Below are 20,286 nucleotides of genomic sequence, written 5' to 3'. Positions count from 1 at the left end.
ACCCATTGTAACCAAACTCTGGGGTTAAGCACACAGATTTGCAAAGGGTAAAATCTGCTTATTTTGCTAATTCTAAAACCGACTGCAAGTTCAGGGTGTTCCCCAATGACCCTTCAGTTCTGATAGTTAGATAAAAGGACTCTGCCCTTACTAAAAGCTGTTACACTCACAGTCACATTCATTATGGAAAAGGATCCAAGATAGACCAGGCAAAGGAAAGACACATAGGATGGAATCTGGAAAGGAGTTCTGACCCGCAGCTTCCGCTTGTCTTCTCCCCCTGGAGTCATGAATGATGTCCTCCTAGCCACAACGTGTGATGGTGTGAAGTCCTGCCAATCTGGGAAACTCACTGAAGTGTCCATGTCCAAAGATTCTGTCCATGTTTCATTACAGAAGCATCGTTGATTGAATCACAGGCTGCATAGTTGAACTCTGTCTCCAGCTGCCCCTCAGTGTAGGGTAGCCTGAAGTCCCAATGACCCCGGACATGCTGTGAACAATAAGAACACTCCCAGCACTTGAGAAATTCCAGGGTTGACAGGTGACCTGTGAGGGGCTAGACATCTCATGGAAGGCACTTTCCTTACTGCCCATTTTTCAGCAGGGTCTCAGTTGTCCTCCTTGGGATCAGGTGCCTATGGAATCCATTTTGCTGTACTAATGAAGAAATATTAGCACTTATTGTTTATTTTAAAAAGCCACCCTGTAGTTTCATATTATGTATTTGACTTAATGAGAGAGGGATTAAGAAAAAGCACATAACTGCAAGTCCGGTAAAATTATGCAATGGTTAGAAGTGCGATTCCCAAGATCATGAGGGGGACAGCTAAGCAGTTTGCATATTGGTAATGATTTCAGATGTTTGACCCATAGCCCAGGTCATAATTGTTATGTTCTGAGCCTTGCTGAGAGAGTTGTGTATAGCTCTAGCAAAGTCATTTTTATTTCTTTGAATACGTAACCATCGCAATGACATCTTCTTCCCCGTTCCCATTTTCCTTATCTGTTCAAGTAGATATTCTAAAAATAAAGACAAATCTCAGAGACAAAGAAAAGAAACTCTTATAATGACATAATCATAATCACTTGACTTTTTATAGCACTTTACTTTTTAGCATCTTTTAGCATAGGCTAATTGTAGCCATCTCCAAAGTGGCTGACTTAAGTGCAAATTTGAAAAATGCATGGTTGTATGGAATGCAATTTTAGAAAATCAGACCCAGTGCAGTTTTAATTTGCATTATGTGTGTGTAGGCTTGGGTGCCTGTGTGCATATCTATGAAAGCTGAAGTGTGACGACTGCCAAATCGAACTGGAACATAAAATATAACAGGAAGAGGGGAGGGCTAGGGATAGAAAACAGGACAATACCGGCTTCATGTAGTCCAGTTCCCTGGTTTTCAAATAAAGCGAAGTAACATTCAGACAGAAGGGGTTATTCTGTGCTGTACTACTTACATGTCATCTGGTAAACAGTTAACAAGGTATCTCTCTACACAGGAAAACAGGGTCAAATATAAGAACATGTATCGTTATTATTATTATTATTATTATTTTACATTTAGGGATTATTGGATTTACTTGAATAATTTTCCAGGTGTGATAATGTCTCAGAATATTTTATATGTGTATGGAACAAGTGTTTTTTTTTTCCCTAGAAACCTGCAAATTTCTGTATGTCATACATTTTTTCTGTGCGTGCAGGTGTGACCCTGGAGTCGGACTCCTGTCTCGACCCCGGGATCCCCGTGAATGGGCATCGGCATGGCAGTAATTTTGCCATCAGATCCACAGTGACATTCAGCTGCGATCCAGGATACACGCTCAGTGATGATGAGCCCCTGATCTGTGAGCGGAACCACCAGTGGAACCACGCCTTGCCCAGCTGTGATGGTAGGTGGAGATCGACGAAGCAAGACATCAGAGTGCAATGTAGAGACGTGGAAATGTTTAAATTGTTCAGGTGGTATCTGGTATTTTAAAGGGCAGTGTGATATGAAAAGTTGCACACCTTAAAAATGTTTCCGTGTAATGCTTAAAGTTTACCTAGCTCGTGTTTTCCTAGGAGGCAGAACATCTATTTAGAACAGAGCATAAACAGTTATTGGGCAGCCTTCAGATTTGTGCCCAAACACCAAAATGTAGGGAGCTTCACGCTGCACGTATGCTCCACGTGCATTTGTTGAAAATAGTGTGTGAGCCGGGGAGTGAGCATGTGTGTTGTACATCGTCCAGCGTGGCTTTCCTCGGCACCAGGTCCAAGCGTCCAACAGCCATCTGCCGTTTGCACTGTTCCCTCTGCGCTCCCACCTCTGGGGGACCACTCTCTCTGGGGGACTGGGAAGCATTTCTCAGAAGATCCCCAGGTGGTGTCTTGGCCATACCAGCCACTCCCCCTGCCCTGCACAGATCTGCTCTTGGAAGTCTCAAGACAAGTAACATTCTTCATGATCCCACTGCATTGCTCAACTTGGTGCTAGGCTGTGTGCAGTTACTATAACCAGATACACAAGGATGTTGCTTGTGTTCATTTGCAAAGTAAGGGATTTGCCCTTTGGCCATAACTATAACCACATTATAACATTGTTTCTATGAAAAAATATATATTTTACCATAACATTTTTCAACAATTTTGTAATGTAGTTGTAGGTGTGGCTTACAGGGAACCATAAAATAAGTGAATTATCTATAGAAAGCATCATACTTCATAGCAAAGTATTATAAAAAGTCCCATGAAATCAAGAACAGAACAACTTTCTCAGTATCAGAAATGTTACTTATGTTATCCAGAAGATACTAACTCATACAATAATTTAAAAAATGGTATAAATTGTAAATATTAGAAAGAGAAGATGGTCATGTTTGGCAAATCCACAAAGGATATGACATATTAGAATTATAATATCAACACACCCTAAAACTCTCAGGAGTATATCTAACAGGAGATATGAAGGATTTTTTTTTTTCCCGAAGACTTATCTTAAATTTAGATGTTCACAGTGGGATACAAAAGAGTACTTTAATAAGTGGGAACACTTAGTACATTTTTAAATGGTAGGGATGAAATTTAAATATACAAGTTTTCTAGAAATAGAGGGTTTTTTTTGGGGGGAATTTATTTTTTCTTTTATTCCCCAAATTTTATTGAGATATAATTAACATACAATACATATAAGTTTAGGCTGTCCAGCATCATGATTTAACTTATATATATTGTGAAATGATCACCACTATAAGTTTAGCTTTTATAGATACAAAAAAAGAAAAGAAAAAACAGAATTCTTCTTGTACCGGGAACTCTTAGGATCTCCTCTATTACCGCTGTTTCTGTGTATCATACAACAGCAGTAGCTCTAGCCATCCTATGGCACAGGACATTATGAACACTTATGTATCTTGTGACTATAAGTTTGTGGCTTTTGGTCACTTTCATCAAATTCCCTCTCCTCCTCCACTCACCTCTGGGAACCACAAGTTACCATCTCTTTTTCTATGGGTTTGGTTTTTTTTACAATTTTTTATTAGCATACAATGTATTATTTGCTTCAGGGGTATGGGTCTGTGAATCATCAGGCTTACACACTTCACAGCACTCAGCATAGCACACGCCCTCCCCACTGTCCATCACCAGCCACCCTCTCCCTGACCCCTTCCCCCAGCAACCCTCAGTTTGTTTCCTGAGATGAAGAGTCTCTTACGGTCTGTCTCTCTCTCTGGTTTCGTCCTGTTTCATTTTTCCCTCCCTTCGCCTGTGATCCTCAGTCTTGTTTCTCAAATTCCTCATATCAGTGAGGTCATATGATAATCAGTCAATCTACAAATAGAGTTTTAGTTTCAATAAAGTCTAAAATAACTGGTATTCTTAATAGAAATTAATAAACGTGTTAGTAGTTGTTCTGGGAGAGTAGAACCTCCAAATAGAAACATATATTTTTAAGAATGATAAGAAAGGGCTCCCTCTGGGACCAAAGCATCTCCAAAATCACCTTTAATTAATATAAAGTCCGTGCAAAAATATTCAGATAGATGAGTGATATGGTGTAGGCATTCTAATACCTGTTCTATGCCTGTATAGGAACTTATTTGGTTGAAATTATTCCAAGTCCATGAGGAAGGATGACTTGTTTCATAAATTATGTTGATCAACTTGGATGTTTAGGCACAATTATTGGAAAACATTGACAGATTTCACTATATACAAATTAAAAGTTCTATTTTAAAGAAAGAGATAAAGCAAAAGGATCCGACTATAGAAAATAATTGCTCTGTCCATACATGATTCTACATCATGTTATCATACAAATGGGTGGAGGGAAATCAGCGACACACGTAAGACATGAGATCTGTGGGGCGAAAAACGTACAGGCTGTTCACAGAAGGAGACAACAGACCCCAAAACGCTTTAAAATATGTGCACTCTGATGTGGGCTCAGGAAAATGCAAATAAAGCATGGTAATTTCTCTACCCTGTTGGATCTGCGAAAAAGTAGAAAGGTCAACTTCTACATCATTGTGGGATTTCAGAGCTTCCTATTCATTCTACCCTGTTGCTAAGAAGGTGAAATGATACAATGTTCTTGGAGGAAGGAGATAGCGAGTCACAGGATAATGCCTGTTGTACATGTTAGCATATACACGTATGTAATTACAGGCACATACATAGGATATGCACAGAAAGTGATGGAAAACAGGCATTCTCTAAAACTGTAACCCTAGTGTCCTCATCTGGGGAGACCGGCAGGCTGTAGAGAGAGGGAAGAGAGATTTCCAACTTCTATCTCTATGGTTTTTTTGTGTTATGTTTATTTTTATTACCATAATGTTTATTTTTATTTTCGTAATTGAAACTCTAATAATGAAAAAATAGATAAAATTTACCCATGTGATTAATTAACAGTGTCAGAAGGATACTAGCTATTGGACTCATTAAAATTTTGTAAAAATCAGAGAATATCATAAATAGTTGCAAAAATATTAACTGTGTTTGTAGGGTTCTTTATCATCAATAGTTATAACAACGACAAAAAATCTGAAAAAGGCCTAACTCTTAAAGTACTTAGTTGTTATTCATGTGTAACTGAACATCCGTCAAAATGTTTATTAAAGGGGTGCCTGGGTAGCTCAGTGGGTTAAGGCCTCAGTGGGTTTTGGATCAGGTCATGGTCCCAGGGTCCTGGGATCAGGCCCCGCATTGGGCTCTCTGCTTGGGGGGGGAGCTTGCTTCCTCTTCTCTCTCTCTCTTTCTATATGCCGCTCTGCCTACTTGTGATCTCTGTCAAGTAAATAAAATCTTTTAAAAAAATGCTTATTTTTTTTTGAGTTTTTTTTTTCCAATTTATTTATTTTCAGAAAAACAGTATTCATTATTTTTTCACCACACCCAGTGCTCCATGCAAGCCATGCCCTCTATAATACCCACCACCTGGTACCCCAACCTCCCACCCCCCCCACCACTTCAAACCCCTCAGACTGTTTTTCAGAGTCCATAGTCTCTCATGGTTCACCTCCCCTTCCAATTTACCCAAATTCCCTACTCCTCTCTAACGCCCCTTGTCCTCCATGCTATTTGTTATGCTCCACAAATAAGTGAAACCATATGATAATTGACTCTCTCTGCTTGACTTATTTCACTCAGCAAAAAATGCTTATTAAATCATTTAATCCAGAATTTGCAGCAGATTAATCATATACATAATTGTGTTATTTACCAGATATGCAAACCCATGACTTTATTGGGTGCCACTGTGCAAATTTTATATATAAATATATAAATATAGATAAATAAATGAATATATATATTATATTATTTTGGACGGAAGCTGAACATGGAATTTGGGAGTGGAGCGCACGTAAGCTGTTCCCTTGATTACGTTCTTGTTAGGGGTGGCTGTTGCTGAGTTTCTGAGTTGCTTCTACTGAGGGAACTGAGTCTACTGCAGACTTTTCTGGCAGAGCTGGGAAGGTTGAAAAGTTGCGGAGTCTGTAATTTAAACTCTGTGATGAAAGCACCTGGTTCATCGTAGGAAAATACACAACGGTTGTCCAATTCACTTGACTCCTGATCTGGCAATGAAAACTGATGTGTGCAGGTGAGAGAGATGTGCCCCGATCCATCCGAGATCTGTCATTTTGATTTAAATTGGATTCTTCTCAAAAGAGAACAATATTCTCCACGTATTCTTGATTTAACAGTGGTAACTTCCTTTGTTTAAATACTTACGTGTCTGGCCAGGGTAGTGTTCTCCTCTGCCCTGCACACAACATAGGCAGACTCACCTGTTCCCCCTTGCACTCTTCGTCCCCTGGAGCAAACCCCGTGCGTGCACGGGTTAGCCTTTTTCTGTCCCTGCGTATTGTGTTGCCCAAATGCCCCCCTCCTCCAGGACGAGGATGCACTCAGCCGTCACCGGAATTCTGGATTCCTGCCAGGTCACTAGCATTATTAACTTTTCTAAGAGCCATTTCTCCTTCTATGCAGTTCAATAAAGTGGAACTTTGATTTAATTTAAACTTATAACCCCACATAACCATAGTCCCCCTGCTTTAACCCGTGCCAGCTGCTATAACCAAAGACCTTAGAGTAGGTAGCTAATAAGCAACAGAAATTTATTGCTCACAGTTCCAGATGGCGGGAGTTGACGTCGGAGGGACAGCGTGATGAAGGAGTTGTGACCCCATGTTGGAGGCTGCAGAGGGCCCTGCCATCTCATGGTGCAAGGGCAAGGGGCCTCTGTGGGGCCCCTTGTAGAAAAGTAAGACTCAGCCCTCATGACCTGCTCACATCTCAAACACCCGCCTCCTAAAGCCATCACCTTAGAGATCCAACATGAGTTTTGGGGGAACGCAGACGTTCAGACCGTGGCATAAATATCCACATACACTTAACCGTGCAGTACAGTCTCCTCTGTAGAAGAGGCATCTAGGCAGAGGACAGGGATACCGTCTCCTGGACCAGATAGACATGGTGGCACATTCTGGCAGTTCTCAGAGGTTTGGTGGAGTAGAGTGAATGGAAAATGAACAAAATGTTCCGTAGGAAATTATCGAGGAGACATGACGACATGGCGTGAGGACAGACAGAGACGGCTCCTAGTGCTCGCAGGGAACTGACATGCTGAGAAATGACAGTCTACGTTTGACATTTTCCATAGAAAATAAAGCACATGAGATTTATGCATTTATCTCTTCTTTTTTCTCCCTACTCGAATGCATGTAAATTTGAAATTTAACCCTTGTAGAGGAATTTGTAACATAAGCTATCTGCTTTGTTTTGGCTTCACTGAAAACTATTTCAGATGATAGTAAATTTACGATCAAAGGCTATTAATAGAGATGCAAACACTGTGGGATTTTAGAGTTTGATGTAAGAGTTTAGTCAGTCATGCTTGATTGTTTTCATTTAACCAGAAGAATTGTTCTTGTTGTATTTCCAAATCTTAAGCAATCTCTTAACCCCCTGGGTCTTTATTGTGACAAATGACACATCAATAGGATATTTAAACCTTTAAAAATTCATAACTTTGGGAATGGAAGAAGAAATAAGAATTAGTTATAATATTTTATATTGCCATGAAAAAAAAGGAGAATCTCTGTCAGTATCTTTCCCATTTCCGTAGCATTGCTTCATTTTTACCAATTATGCCTTAGCATACTCAAGTTTCAAAGAAGTAATATGAGCAGTTGAGTAAGTTTTCTCCCTCTTATTTGGTGAAAGACAAGTGCAAGAAATATTCTGGAAAGATTTGTTCATTCAGTAAATATTTTTGTAAACAGCTGGTTCTTTCACAAACGTACTCCGGAGAACTACCGTCTTTGCAGCCACACACTTGAGAAGTTTATCATCTATCAGCATAGAGAAAAGAAAGATTTATTTTTTACAGCACGATGAAGTAACTGTTTTATTAGGCACAGGAAAATTGGGAACAAAGAGATGGACGAGATCATAGCTACAATTTGGAGTCGTTAACGTCCTGGGAGGCAGGTGTCCAGATGCATCCTTAGCAACAAGGCTGAGAGGAAGGATGGGAAGTGAGGGAGTAGTAGGGTCCAGGCATGGATGTGTGACGGGGCTGGAGGATTTGGGTGATAAGGAGTCATTTGCTGTGGATGATGAGAGAGCTTCAAGACACCCTTCGAGCCTGGACCTGATTCCGTTGGCGAGAGTCAAACCCAGAGGACGCCGTGATCCCGTGGTGGGCCTCGAGCTCTCTGTGCGGAAAAGCTGAGGAGGACGGCAGGGCTTGGAAAACACAGCCTCTGCTTTAATGCGGCAGCTCTAAATCCCTCCCACTTCTCTTGGTAGCGCCTCCTTGCCGAAAGTCTCTTGGGGAATAAACTACAGTTTCAATGGATGAGTGAAGGAATGCAGGCAGAGACTCAGTAACTCCTTAAAGCGTGGAGAGGTCGTGGATAGTTGGGAATGGAATGCCATCCCATTAGGATTCTGATTTAAATAGAATTTTATTAGCACTTTAAACAAAGAAGGGAAGCGGAGAAAAGCAAAAGACAAACAAATCAGGCAAGATCCCGGGGGCTCGTGCTGTTCATCTCTTTATGGAAGAGGACGGAGGACAGGAGGTGCGGCGTAAAGCAGACAAGCCAGACCTGGAACACACTGGTTTCAGAAAGTATGAGTCAGAAACACGGGGGCCGTTATGAAGACGGGGCTGTTGCAAGGTGGTTAAGTTCTGAGAGCCTTAGCAAGCCGTGGGAAATTCAACCGAGCTTTGAGAAGGAGCCCGTGATTCACACGTGAATTTGAGATCTATCATGTCTGTCGTTAGAGCTGGTGGAAACAAAGGGATCTTCCCAGGAGAGAGGAGAACCTGCCCGCTCTGATATCTCCAGCTCTGTCACCTCCCGAGTGCAAAACGCCTGACGCCTAGAATGTTGACTACATGTCTGACTCCTGCCTTCCTCTCGTTCCAACAGAGCAGACATGTGGACATGAACATGAAAGCCAGGGTTGGGCTCTGAGACACGGCTGTCGGCACACGGCAGTGGGTTACCGTGGTCTGGCAGGGGAGGGCGAGAATCAGGTGACAGGAAGTGAGCCCCTCCACAGTCCATGGGCGGTCTGTGGGCTTTGCCTAGGACACCAGGAGCCCCCCAGCCCAAGAGCCTGCGGTGCACAGGCCACCGGCAGCCCATCGCAGAGCAGTCTGTGAACACGGGGTCGACTCAGACAGTCTGCACTCCCTCCATCCTTCTGTTGCCTACGCAGCAGTCCGCATCCTGGGCGCGGACCGCTGCGGGGACAGACACGCAGCCATCGCTGGCCAGCCCCACCAGCCCACTCTTCTCTAGTTACCTAGACTGCCTTTGAGCTCTGAGAACCGGCGAAGATTCTTGTTCTTAGAATAAGTCATGCTCGGTTACTCTGTAAATTATTTGCCTTGTCCACTTGGATTTTGGAAGAAGAGGGACTTGTCTGTATTACTTACTGTTATGTGCCCAAGGGCAAAAAGGAGGGCTTAGAGAATAGTAGTAACTTCTTTGGGAAATCATTTTGGATGAAGGTTTGGATGGGTGAATGGGTCGAAGCAGCCAAAGGTAGAACTCGACCCCTTTTGGAGGTTCCTCAGCTCCTCTGGGCAAGACTGCGGTCGATGTTCACCTCTTTTCGTCTGTTCTAGTCCCTGCACACCTTCGTTCTCGGCCCACGGGAGCTCCAGGATAATGCCTCTGGGTCTGTAACGGTGGGCGTGGAATATAAATAGAAAAGTAGAATTCAAGAAATTATAGCCCTGAGGATAGCAAAAGTGAAAGCTTACTGTGTTTTGTACAATTATGACAATCGTCATTCAGATCTTCTGCGGCAGTGTCTGTGGCTCTGCTGGGGAGATCCAGAGGTGTCTGTGGGTGCATCTGGTCAGACAATAAAAACAGAGTCGGGTCTCTTTTTTGACTGTCTCTTCTCTTCAATATCAGGTCAGAATACTTGTGCAATTTGTCATATATCAAATCTCTTTTCATTGAGAAAAGACAAGAAAAAAGTATGCTTAGTGGATGAAAAGACTTTCATTGAAAAATCTTCATAATGGATGAATTAGACTATGTTGTATTTGCACAGATGACTCAACATGAGCAGTGGATTTGCTTTATCCAAAGTAACTTCATTATTTTGTTCCGAAATGGCAGTTTGATGGTATTAGTCCGTGATATCCTGGGTCGTGTGTGCGCTGAGTGAAAACATCAGTAGTCCGATGTCTTTCCACCGAACTTCTCCCCCGTGTATAATCATCCATTTTATTTTGATGGCGTGAGGCCAGAGGATGAAGCAAAGATTGAGAAATTCTATAGTTTTTAAATGTAGCTGGGTAGAAATTCATTTTTACCAGTTTTCCATAGCACGTGCAGATTTTAAGGTAAAGATTACCACAAATAACTGTATATATGATATCTCAAGTTTACATCAAAGGGTGTCACTCATTATGGTTAAATCCTTGATAAATATTTGGGAAGCCAATGCCCTGATTTACAAAGATCCAATCACAGCAGATGAAAGGTTACGGACGTGCAGCTTCTGTACTCTGGGCTGCACCCTCTCCTGGTTCTGGCCGCCACTCCTTGGCCACTCCTTTCCCCTTTCCTTTGTTGAAGCTCCTCACCTCCCTGAGCTGCTCGCCATTGGAACAGCCTGGGCTTTCGCTCCCTTATCCACAGCCCGAAGCTCCACATCGATGGTGTACTCTGCGTGTGCTCTTGTTTCTGGCCCTCGGCCAAACTTGTGCGCCCGCTTGCCGTGGACGTGTAGGAAGCATGCAGCTTGATACATCTGAAACTGAACTGGTTTATGCTCAAAGCCTGCTTCCCCCAAAGTCTCCTTCATGCTCGGTTCCTTCACACTCAGCCTTAAACCCCACAGTCATTGGTCATGGTGCCCACTCCCCATTCATGGAAACACCCCCGTGGCTGTGCCTTCAAACTGTGGTGAGAGCCTGCCCACTTCTACCAGCTCTGCTGCCACATGCCAGCGAGGGTCCTACCCACCCTCTGCTACCCTCCCCTCATTCTCACACAGCGCCAGTGACCAGGCAGGAGCCCCTGTGATCCCCTGTCCTGCCCACACAGGAATCTCCAGAGCCCGTAACTTTCACTCACTCATGTGACTCTCTGGAAGTTGTTCAACCTCACGGCTCATGCTCCCTCCCGTCCCCTCTGTCCTGCAAACTGTCCTGTGCACAGGCCCACTCGGGCCTCTGTCCTTGGTTGTTTCTCTCCGTGAAGTTCTTTCCAGATACCCAGTGGCTCCCTCATTTGCTCAAGGCCACATCCCAAGTACACTTCCCTGACCACCTGCTCGAGATTGCTGCCAACCCACACAACTCGGGGAATGTGCTATTCTTTTTCCTTCTCCCTTTGTTTCCTTGGTGCTTATCGTCTTCCAACATCACGTATAATCGGCTCTTCACGTTATTATGGGCACAGTCTCTCGTCTTCAGCTGGATTTTTGAGTCTATGAGAGCAAACACTTTTGTCAATTTTGTTCATCATTTCCAGTGCCAAGGGCAGGGTCTACTTGTTGAATGAATGAATTCCAAATGTTATATTAATTTTACCTCTTTTGTAATGAAATGTAGAGTCAATATAATTTTAAGATATGAAAATCTTGCATTGTCAAAATATTCCAAGACTCACTCAAAAAGTTTTTATTTTGCTGATTTTTATATAACTCTTCCCATGTGGTTTGCATATTCAGTGAGATTATTTGCTCCCTTAAAACCTATGATGAGTGACCATGATGGGACGTATCATATCTTTTGGCAAATTAGCTAATTCTTCTGAAAATATTACTTATGGAACTAGTTTTGAGGAGTCACAGTTCAGGACACTCATATTAATAAGGATTATTTTAGGTATCCGCCATTTAATGATAATCTTGCCCAGTTCCAAAAAGGAAACATGAAAACATGTGTGCATAGAGAGGACACAGTAACAGAGAATCTTCCTTATTACACGGATTCTCTAAATGTCTCTACTTCCCCATCAAATGGTTACATATAGCTTTTTTCTTCCTTCAAAAATGGATCTCCAAGACACATTGAACAGGCCAGATTTTGTTGATGAGGATTGAAATCAACTGAAGAGCTGCTAAGACCAGCAGCTCTAAAACATGCAAACCTGCACCATTTCTGAATCTCAGAGTATATACGTCAGTGTCGTCTAGAGAAACGGAACCAGTGGGGTGTGTGTGTGTGTGTGTGTGTGTGTGGAGAGGGAGGGAGGGAATAAGGGAGAGAAGGAGAAGGAGGGAAGGAAGGGGACGGAGGGAGGGAGATTTATTATAAGGAATGGACTCACCTGGTTTGAGCCTGTCAAGTCCTGAGATCCACAGTGGACAGGCTGGAAACACAGGGAAGCCGATGGTGTAAATTCTAGTCTGAAGGCTGGCAGGCTCCCGACTCAGAAAGAGTCAGTACTTCAGCTTACGCCCAAAAGGAGGAACAAAACTGATGTCCTAGTGCCAATCATTCCAACGGGGGGGGTTCCTTCTCATTTGTGGAAAGTTCAGCCTTTTTGTCCAATTCAGTCCTTCAACTGATTGTGCAAGGCCCACCCACATTAGGGAGGGCAGTCTGCTTTGCTCTGGCTGTCCATGCACATGTTAATCTCATCCAGACACGTCCTCTCAGAAATGCCTGGGAATCCCAGGGCCCAGTCAAGTTGCCACACAAAATTCCACTCCCACTTACTTTGTGTTATTTCCTTACTCTCTTCTTTCACTAGGTTATGTACTATTTAGGACACCCTTCTATGGCATATTCCAATTTTGAGTAAAAGGAAGTTTTCATTTTGTTTTATTTTTCATAGAGGTGATATTTGATATTCCTTTAGTCCTTGTGCAAAGTAAATGTTGCTTTAAAAGTAGTTTATTCTGGCAATTCTTGTGAAACTTTAATACTACAATAATCATTTTCCTTATCTTTTTCAGCCCTCTGTGGAGGTTACATCCATGGAAAGAGTGGGACAGTCCTTTCTCCTGGGTTTCCAGATTTTTACCCAAACTCCCTAAACTGCACATGGACCATTGAAGTGTCTCATGGAAAGGGTAAGGATGTTGCAGACTTTATATGTACAGAATAACAAACAAGGGACAAACATGAGGGCAGAGAAAAAAGTATGCATGCGTCAACAAGTAAGTTAACTCATTTCTTCACATATATTTTAACTTTTTATTTGGATGTTTTATATCATCTTAGAAGAAAAATCGTCTAAAATGATTGATGTTACCAGAAAAGTAGATTCCTTGTTTTACATTCAATTAGGTAACTTGGATTTATGCAAGTAGGCATGCTTGAATACATCCTTGAAAATTAGGTATGATGCTTGAAAAGTAGGTATGATGGTAAGGAAAAGAGATAAAACAAAAATACCAATTAAATTGAAGGAAATAAATTATCTCAAGTTCTCATTTCCATGGTGATAAATCTAGGATAGCTTTTTAAAAATATATTGTATTTATTTATTTGAACAATGGCAGGGAAAGGGGCAGAGGAAGAGATAATCCCAGGCAGACTCTGCACTGAACAGGGAACCTGAAATGGGGCTTGATCTCAGGACCCCAAGATCATGACCTGAGCCAAAAGCAGGCACCCATCTGACTGAGCCACCCAGGTGCCCCTGGGATAACATTTTATACTTGCCGTGGTTCCAAATTTACTCAGTACTATTACACATAACAGATCATTTACCTTTGTCATCCAGTGATGATTTACAGAGCAGATTTTATTATCTTCATTTTATAGGGAACTATAGTGAAGGCCAGAAAGTTGGTAAGTTGTGTAAGAAATGTAGATCATAAATACTGGATATAGCATTGTACCCTGGGTCTTTTCTGTAGGATCAAATCTGTCATTCCATAGTATGAAACTCTGATCACATAAATATCATGGACACACTGGCTTCACACTTAGCTTTGAACTCAACTTGATTTTAAATGGACATATTAGATTATATACCCTGTATTAACACTATGCTAACATGTATTATGAATGCATGTTAAGAATTTCCTTGGGGTGTCTGGGTGGCTCAGTCAGTTAAGCATCCCATTCTTGATCTTGGCGCAGGTCATGATCTCAGGGTCGTGAGATCGAGCCCCACACCAGGCTCAAGGCTCAGTTTAAGATTCTCTCTCACCCCTTGCCTCTGCCCTTCCCCACCGCTCCTGCTTGTCTGCTCTCTTTCTCTTAAAAATGAAAATAGAAAAAGTTTCTTGAAGGAAATTTAGAATAAAGAAGAAATAAATTGTGAGTGACCAAGAATTTTCATAAAAATGAGTATTTTTATTTAAAAGGAGCTATTTGTAGTTAATTTTATTAGTAGTAGTGTAGGAATCCACAATACTTTGTTGGTGTGGCTGATATGAGCACATGTGTGTAAGAGGAGCATAAAACTGTGATCTCAAAGAATTCTTCCCCTAGTTGTAGAAGTTTATAGGCTAGACATCCAACCTAAGATTTCATAAAGGATACTTTATATAGTTATATATACATACATATATATATATAGTTAAACTTAACTATATATATATGTCTATAGATAGTTAAATATAAACGGCAAAATTATCTGGTCCTTTATTCCTCTAGGAGAAATGCTTTCCTGGTGACCTTTCCCCCATGTGTTGCACCGTAACACCCCAGCGTGCTGTACTTGGGCATCTCTGTCAGACTCAGGATCTGTGTCCTTCTCTGTCCCTACAGTCCTAATGTCGAATCTATAATTGTACCTGTACTTACATATACTTACTCGTTATTTTGGCTACTTATCCCCTTCTTTCATTTCTAAATACATTCTATCCATTTCCTGCATTTTCCGTTGAGTTTGCATATTAAGATCGTACTTTGATTCAAGAGTCTGGTGTCTCTAAGCCAAGAATAAAATATTTTCCCTCAACTGTTTACTGATCTCTCTCTTTCCCTCCCTTCCCTCTCCGGCCCTCTCTTGTCCTCTCCCCCTGTCCGTGCTTCTCAGGTGTTCAGATGATGTTTCACACCTTCCACCTCGAGAGCTCGCACGACTACTTACTGATCACGGAGGACGGGAGTTTCTCCGAGCCCGTGGCCAGACTCACGGGCTCCGTCCTGCCGCACACTATTAAGGCAGGTTTGTTTGGAAACTTCACCGCCCAGCTTCGGTTCATATCAGACTTTTCCATTTCCTACGAGGGCTTCAACATCACATTTTCAGGTACGTTGTTCTTGTCGGTGGTGTCTCTTCTCCGGCGAGGAGGGAACCTTTCGTGGCAGCGTGCGTGTGCGCGTCCCATGCGTGTGCTGTGTCTGAGCAGTGGTAAGCCTTAGCCGGTGGCAGAGGAGGCTGAACCTCCTGGAAGAAGTGTGGGAGGTCACCTACCCAGAGGCCACGAAATGACCCTCCGCAAATTCTCATTCCTGCAAAACTGTCAATGGCACTAAGTTCTCCTGAAAAACCTTCTCAGCCACGTCTCCTCATCGATTCTATCAAAATCTCTGAGCGAACTGTCCTCACGGGGAGAGTCTCGGGGGAGCTGGCACCTGATGGTGTTGGCTCCCGCCCTCCCGTGGATGCCAGTGCTTGTCTGGAGAACCACCTCGAGAGTGAAACAAGCAAAAGAAGGGTGAGCACACACCGCTGAGGACGAGCTTCCCTTCGCCGTGTGCAGTTGCGCACACACACAGCCGTCTTCCAAGGCGATGTACCGTGTTCACGATGATACTTCCATCATATGTGTGCAGGGTTCTGTTGTCTCAGACACTCTGCCCAGGCCACATCGCTCAACACGGACGGCGCCGTGAGTGGCCGCACTGTGTTTTTATGGAAGGAGAAACGACGCACACTTACAAAACGGTCAGCCACGAATGAGATGCACTTCATCACATGAGCCGTGTTCGGTGACCGGACGGTGGTCAGGGCCCTGCAGAAACAGACAGAGCCCTCACCGCCACAAAGGGGGCTCCTGTTCTAGGATTCTGACGGCCGCAAGCCGTGGCCTAAATTTGCGTTTCTGCGTAGGATGCTTTGGAAGGGGAGCGTTTTTTTCAGCTTCACTCCTCACAGCCCGGAGCTGCTGCTGCTTTTGTAAGGTCGTAACTGAGTCCTATGGTCACCGGTGATTTCTTCTACTGTGAAGCCCCCATCGATTCCTTGATGACCTCCAATGCCACTTACAAGATGCTTTGTCCCAATAGAGGAGTTTTTACCTGCTCTCCTGTCGTAACGCTGAAATGCTTCAGCAAAGACTTCCTGTGCTTTCCACCTTTCCACCAGCGGCAGGTGTATTTCCTGTGACTTACACACAGTAGGAAGCTAAGAATCACTTCTCTGTATTGCATGATCGTTAGCAACATAGACATGGAAGTGCTGTCTTAAAGAAAAAGACTTCTCCGAGATTTTAAGATGCTCCGGACTATTCTATACTCCCTCTAATTACGACCAATTGCCATGTATCTTTATCTGACTTTGTTGATTTTTCCTGGCATTTCACTGCATTAGTGGAACTCTTGGGACGAGCTCAGATGACTTGATTTCTTGGAAATTTGCCGTAATCGAGGGTAATCATGAAATTGCCTGCTCTTTGCAACAAAGACTTAAGTCTTCCTAACACGAATGCCTAATGCCTCTGTATCGTCTTTCTTGGTGGATCTCAATTAGGGCCACTGTGAGAATGTCGTTCCCTCTGTTCTCACTTTCATCAAGATCCAAACTGAAGTCACACAGAGTGCGCCTCTGCCAAGGTGTGTGGGTAGGTGGTCACACACTTTTAAAAGAAAAGAAGTGGCCTCGATGCAAGTCTGGGAATCCCTTCCCTAGATGTTTCTCAGGAGTCGGTGTTGTTCCCACCATCTGTTTCTAAAATCCATTGCTCCCAGCACAGAGCAGACGGTAAGTCTTTGGATTCCTGAAGGTCAGAATTCAAGTCTAGAGCTGACTTCTTGCACAAGCTCCCTAGACAAACAGACAACAGGCAAGACGAAACACACTTCTCTGGGTCTTTGCAGCTTTTTGAAATGGTTTTTAAATATTTTAAAACCTTGGGGCACCTGGGTGGCTGAGTTCGTTAAGCACCCAACTCTCCGTCTCAGCTCTGGTCTTGATCTCAGGGTCCTGAGTTCGAGGCCCGTGTTGGGCTCCCTGCTGGAGATTTAAGAAAAAGATTTAAGAAATATTTAAGAAAATCTTAAAAACACTTTTTTTTTTAATGATAAAAAATAATGGGGTAACTGTCGGGAACATGTGGAATGATTCATTCGCACACACCCAGTGGAAGAAGGATCTGTAAAGACTGCAGAGGGACCCCCTTATCCGTCGCAGGCCGGCTCAGTCTGAAAAGAAAGACACACCAGGGAGGGCACAGCCAGTGCGGAGGCGAACTTGCCGTTCTGATGCGCTGAAGCGTGATTTCATTTGCAAGGATTTGGCCTTGACACTGGCTGCCAACAATTGCCGGGGACACCAATACAATGGAGTTTATTTCTTTAAGTGTCCAAATAAGCAGCAAGTTTATCATGCAAATGAAGAGTTTCCCATTTTGGGGGCATTTCAGATGTTTGCCTAAAATCAGTGTGTTTTTATGTCTGTTTTTCACCTGCTGGTCTGGCTTACTTCTGTCTTCTCTAGAAGGTTTTATCAGAGTGGAATATCCCTCATCATGAGACGGCTCCCAGTATGAAGAGAAACATGTATCAGTTTTGGAGGAGTTTGAAGAAATGTATTTATGTACCTATTTAATAACAGCCATTTTTTATTCTTGCTAAATACTTTGTGAGTATTTACCCAATTTCCCACAAACGGAATCTGTCTCTTCATGTCTCAGAGTATGACTTGGAGCCTTGCGATGATCCTGGCGTCCCTGCCTTCAGCCGGAGAATCGGTTTTCACTTCGGAGTCGGGGACTCTCTGACCTTTTCCTGCTTCCCAGGGTATCGCTTAGAAGGTGCAAGCAAGCTTATGTGCCTGGGTGGGGGCCGCCGTGTGTGGAGTGCGCCTCTGCCAAGGTGTGTGGGTAGGTGGTCACACGCTTTCATTTCATTCATCCAGTGGGGGTGGCGCGTGCCGGAGTCAGGACGCAGGGCCGGGTCGGCAAGGAGGGCGGGCGGGGGCTGGCGTGCCGGACAGCGACGGGCACCCGGCTGCCCTGGGGACCTGAGCCCCTCTGGACTGTACTCCCCTGTAGATACAGTCGGCTCTCGAGTCTTCCGCCTCGAGAAGGGTGAGTCTAGAGCTTGTGCCAAGCATGTTTTTGAAGGAGAAGTGGACATGTAGCCAGAAATAATCTGGAACAAAAGGAGAGGTAAAAGCGGGAAGCCAGGCTGCGTTCACACAACCGTTGCGGTTCTGTCACTTAAGAGCAGTGAGTGTCTCTCGGCATGAGGACGGTGACAGTTTCAAAGACTAGTTTTGTTGTACTCACTGCTCCGTTCAGCTCTCTGGTTGGGTGACCGTGGCTGGCTGTTGCCATGTGGACGTTGTAGAAGTCTCAGGGCTGAGTTGGCCTCCGCAGTGCGTTCTTGAAGAATTCAGGAGGTTCCAGAAACAGGCGTCTTTAGTCTGTACTTTGAAACGAGGTGCTGTGCTAACACAGTGGGTCCGGGAGGCGGCTCGGTGGGGCTCCCCTTCCTGCTAGTCTGGGAATGAGCTATAGCATAAGGCACGGAGCAGAGCAGAGCTGTGCGGACAGGCCTCGCTAAACAGGGGGTGCCTCCTGCTCGTCTACGGTCTGCTTATCCCCCAAGACAATGGCGACACCTGCCCCTTAGCCACGTTGCTGCTTGTGAAGCGTTGACAGTCTGTTCTTTCAAGATACAGAAAACGGCCTAATGCCATCTGGAGATGTCGCCGCAGCCCACTTTAGCTATGAGGCTTCTGAGTCATGGGGGTCCGTGATGCATCCCACTCTAGGCCTCCAGTTCATACAATAGATGCAGGTGGCCAAGTCTTACAGACAAGATTTCATACAACTACTGGATTGTAATTTAGTGAAACCCATTTTTCCTCCCATGGCAAAGAATCTCTTCAATTACCAGCATGGTTTAGGGATATTATTAATTTAACTGGTAATACCATCTTTTCGTGTTTTAATGATAGTCCCACAGTTAGGACTTCCTTTACAAAAAACTTACACAGGTGACCATGAATCAGATCATCTTCCTGTCTCACCAGGGTGCATGTCTGTCAACGTCTGTCATCTTGCTTTCTCCTAAAATAGTGGTTCTCACCTTTTTAGGGTTATGATTTTTTTTTAAAGATTTTTATTCATTTGACAGACAGATCACACGTAGGCAGAGGCAGGCAGAGAGAGAGAGGAGGAGGAGGCAGGCTCCCCGCTGAGCAGAGAGCCCGATGCGAGGCTTGATCCCAGCACCCTGGGATCATGACCTGAGCCGAAGGCAGAGGCTTTAACCACTGAGCCACCCAGGCGCCCCTAGGGTTATGATTTTTAATTGAGATTTGGATATCATTTTTGAACAGGTTCTCAAGAAAAAGAGATACTTTGTCCATGATCCTAGGAACTCGTAGAGTTGCCTAGAATCCATGTTTCCCAAAACTACAATTATTGAATAAGACAGTTGAAGATCTGCAGGAAACTCCTGACCCAATGAAATGAAGGCTTCGTTCCATACACATAACATTCAGTAGTTTACTGGTTATCATATTCTGTCCCCGGTTTCTCTGTTCTATATAGATTCATCATCTGTACACTGTCACTCTTTTTACTGGACTTTTTACATTGTCCAAAATATAAAATAAGGATAAACAGTTGATATCCGCTGAGCCTAATTCTGGATGCCACACTGCTCTGCGCTCTTTACACATACTGACTCATTTAATTCCCTGGAACTAATGAGGTAGGCATTGTAGCTGTCCCTTCCATTATACCGATGAGGACACTAAGAGGCAAAGGGTCTAGGACCTTTGCCATGGCAAGGAGTTCCAGATCTGAAAGCAGGCTTGTCCCCTGCACGGGGACAACACACAGGGGCCTGGCTGTGCCCTTCCCATATTTAGGCTCTTGTATTTTTCCCAGTGTTTCCTGAATTTCCTTCCAGCCTAACTGGCTACAAAGTTCCTAGAAATAAACATGTTCCTCATGATGGCAACACCCTGGCGGACCCACGAGGTAACTAGGACTGGTCCATATTTCTTCTTTTCTCTCAGTTTCCACGTGTGATTAGTTGTTGGTTTGGAGGAATCTGTGTCCCACTTGGTTCTTGAGTCAGGGTTCCCTGCCATTGTGTCTGCTTCAGCCCTGGGAACATTCTGCCAAGCTCCAGGACGGAGCTCCGGAGGGATCCATCCAAATCC

At 43.7% G+C, this 20,286-nt stretch overlaps 1 protein-coding gene across 1 annotated transcript in view; it reads left to right on the top strand.

Annotated features, from left to right (window-relative positions):
* Positions 1-20,286, top strand: part of CSMD1 (CUB and Sushi multiple domains 1) — a 732,674-nt gene that overhangs the window by 364,864 nt on the left and 347,524 nt on the right. The window contains exons 13-16 of the mRNA XM_044225749.1: positions 1,708-1,896; positions 12,938-13,054; positions 14,977-15,192; positions 17,798-17,986. Coding sequence (XP_044081684.1) covers positions 1,708-1,896; positions 12,938-13,054; positions 14,977-15,192; positions 17,798-17,986 — 711 coding nt within the window. The remainder of the gene's footprint in view (positions 1-1,707; positions 1,897-12,937; positions 13,055-14,976; positions 15,193-17,797; positions 17,987-20,286) is intronic.

Source organism: Neovison vison, chromosome 11 (assembly GCF_020171115.1).
Source record: "Neovison vison isolate M4711 chromosome 11, ASM_NN_V1, whole genome shotgun sequence".
NCBI lineage: Eukaryota > Metazoa > Chordata > Mammalia > Carnivora > Mustelidae > Neogale > Neogale vison.
The sequence above is the reverse complement of the archived record's forward strand: the minus strand, read 5'-3'. Positions and strand labels throughout refer to the sequence as shown.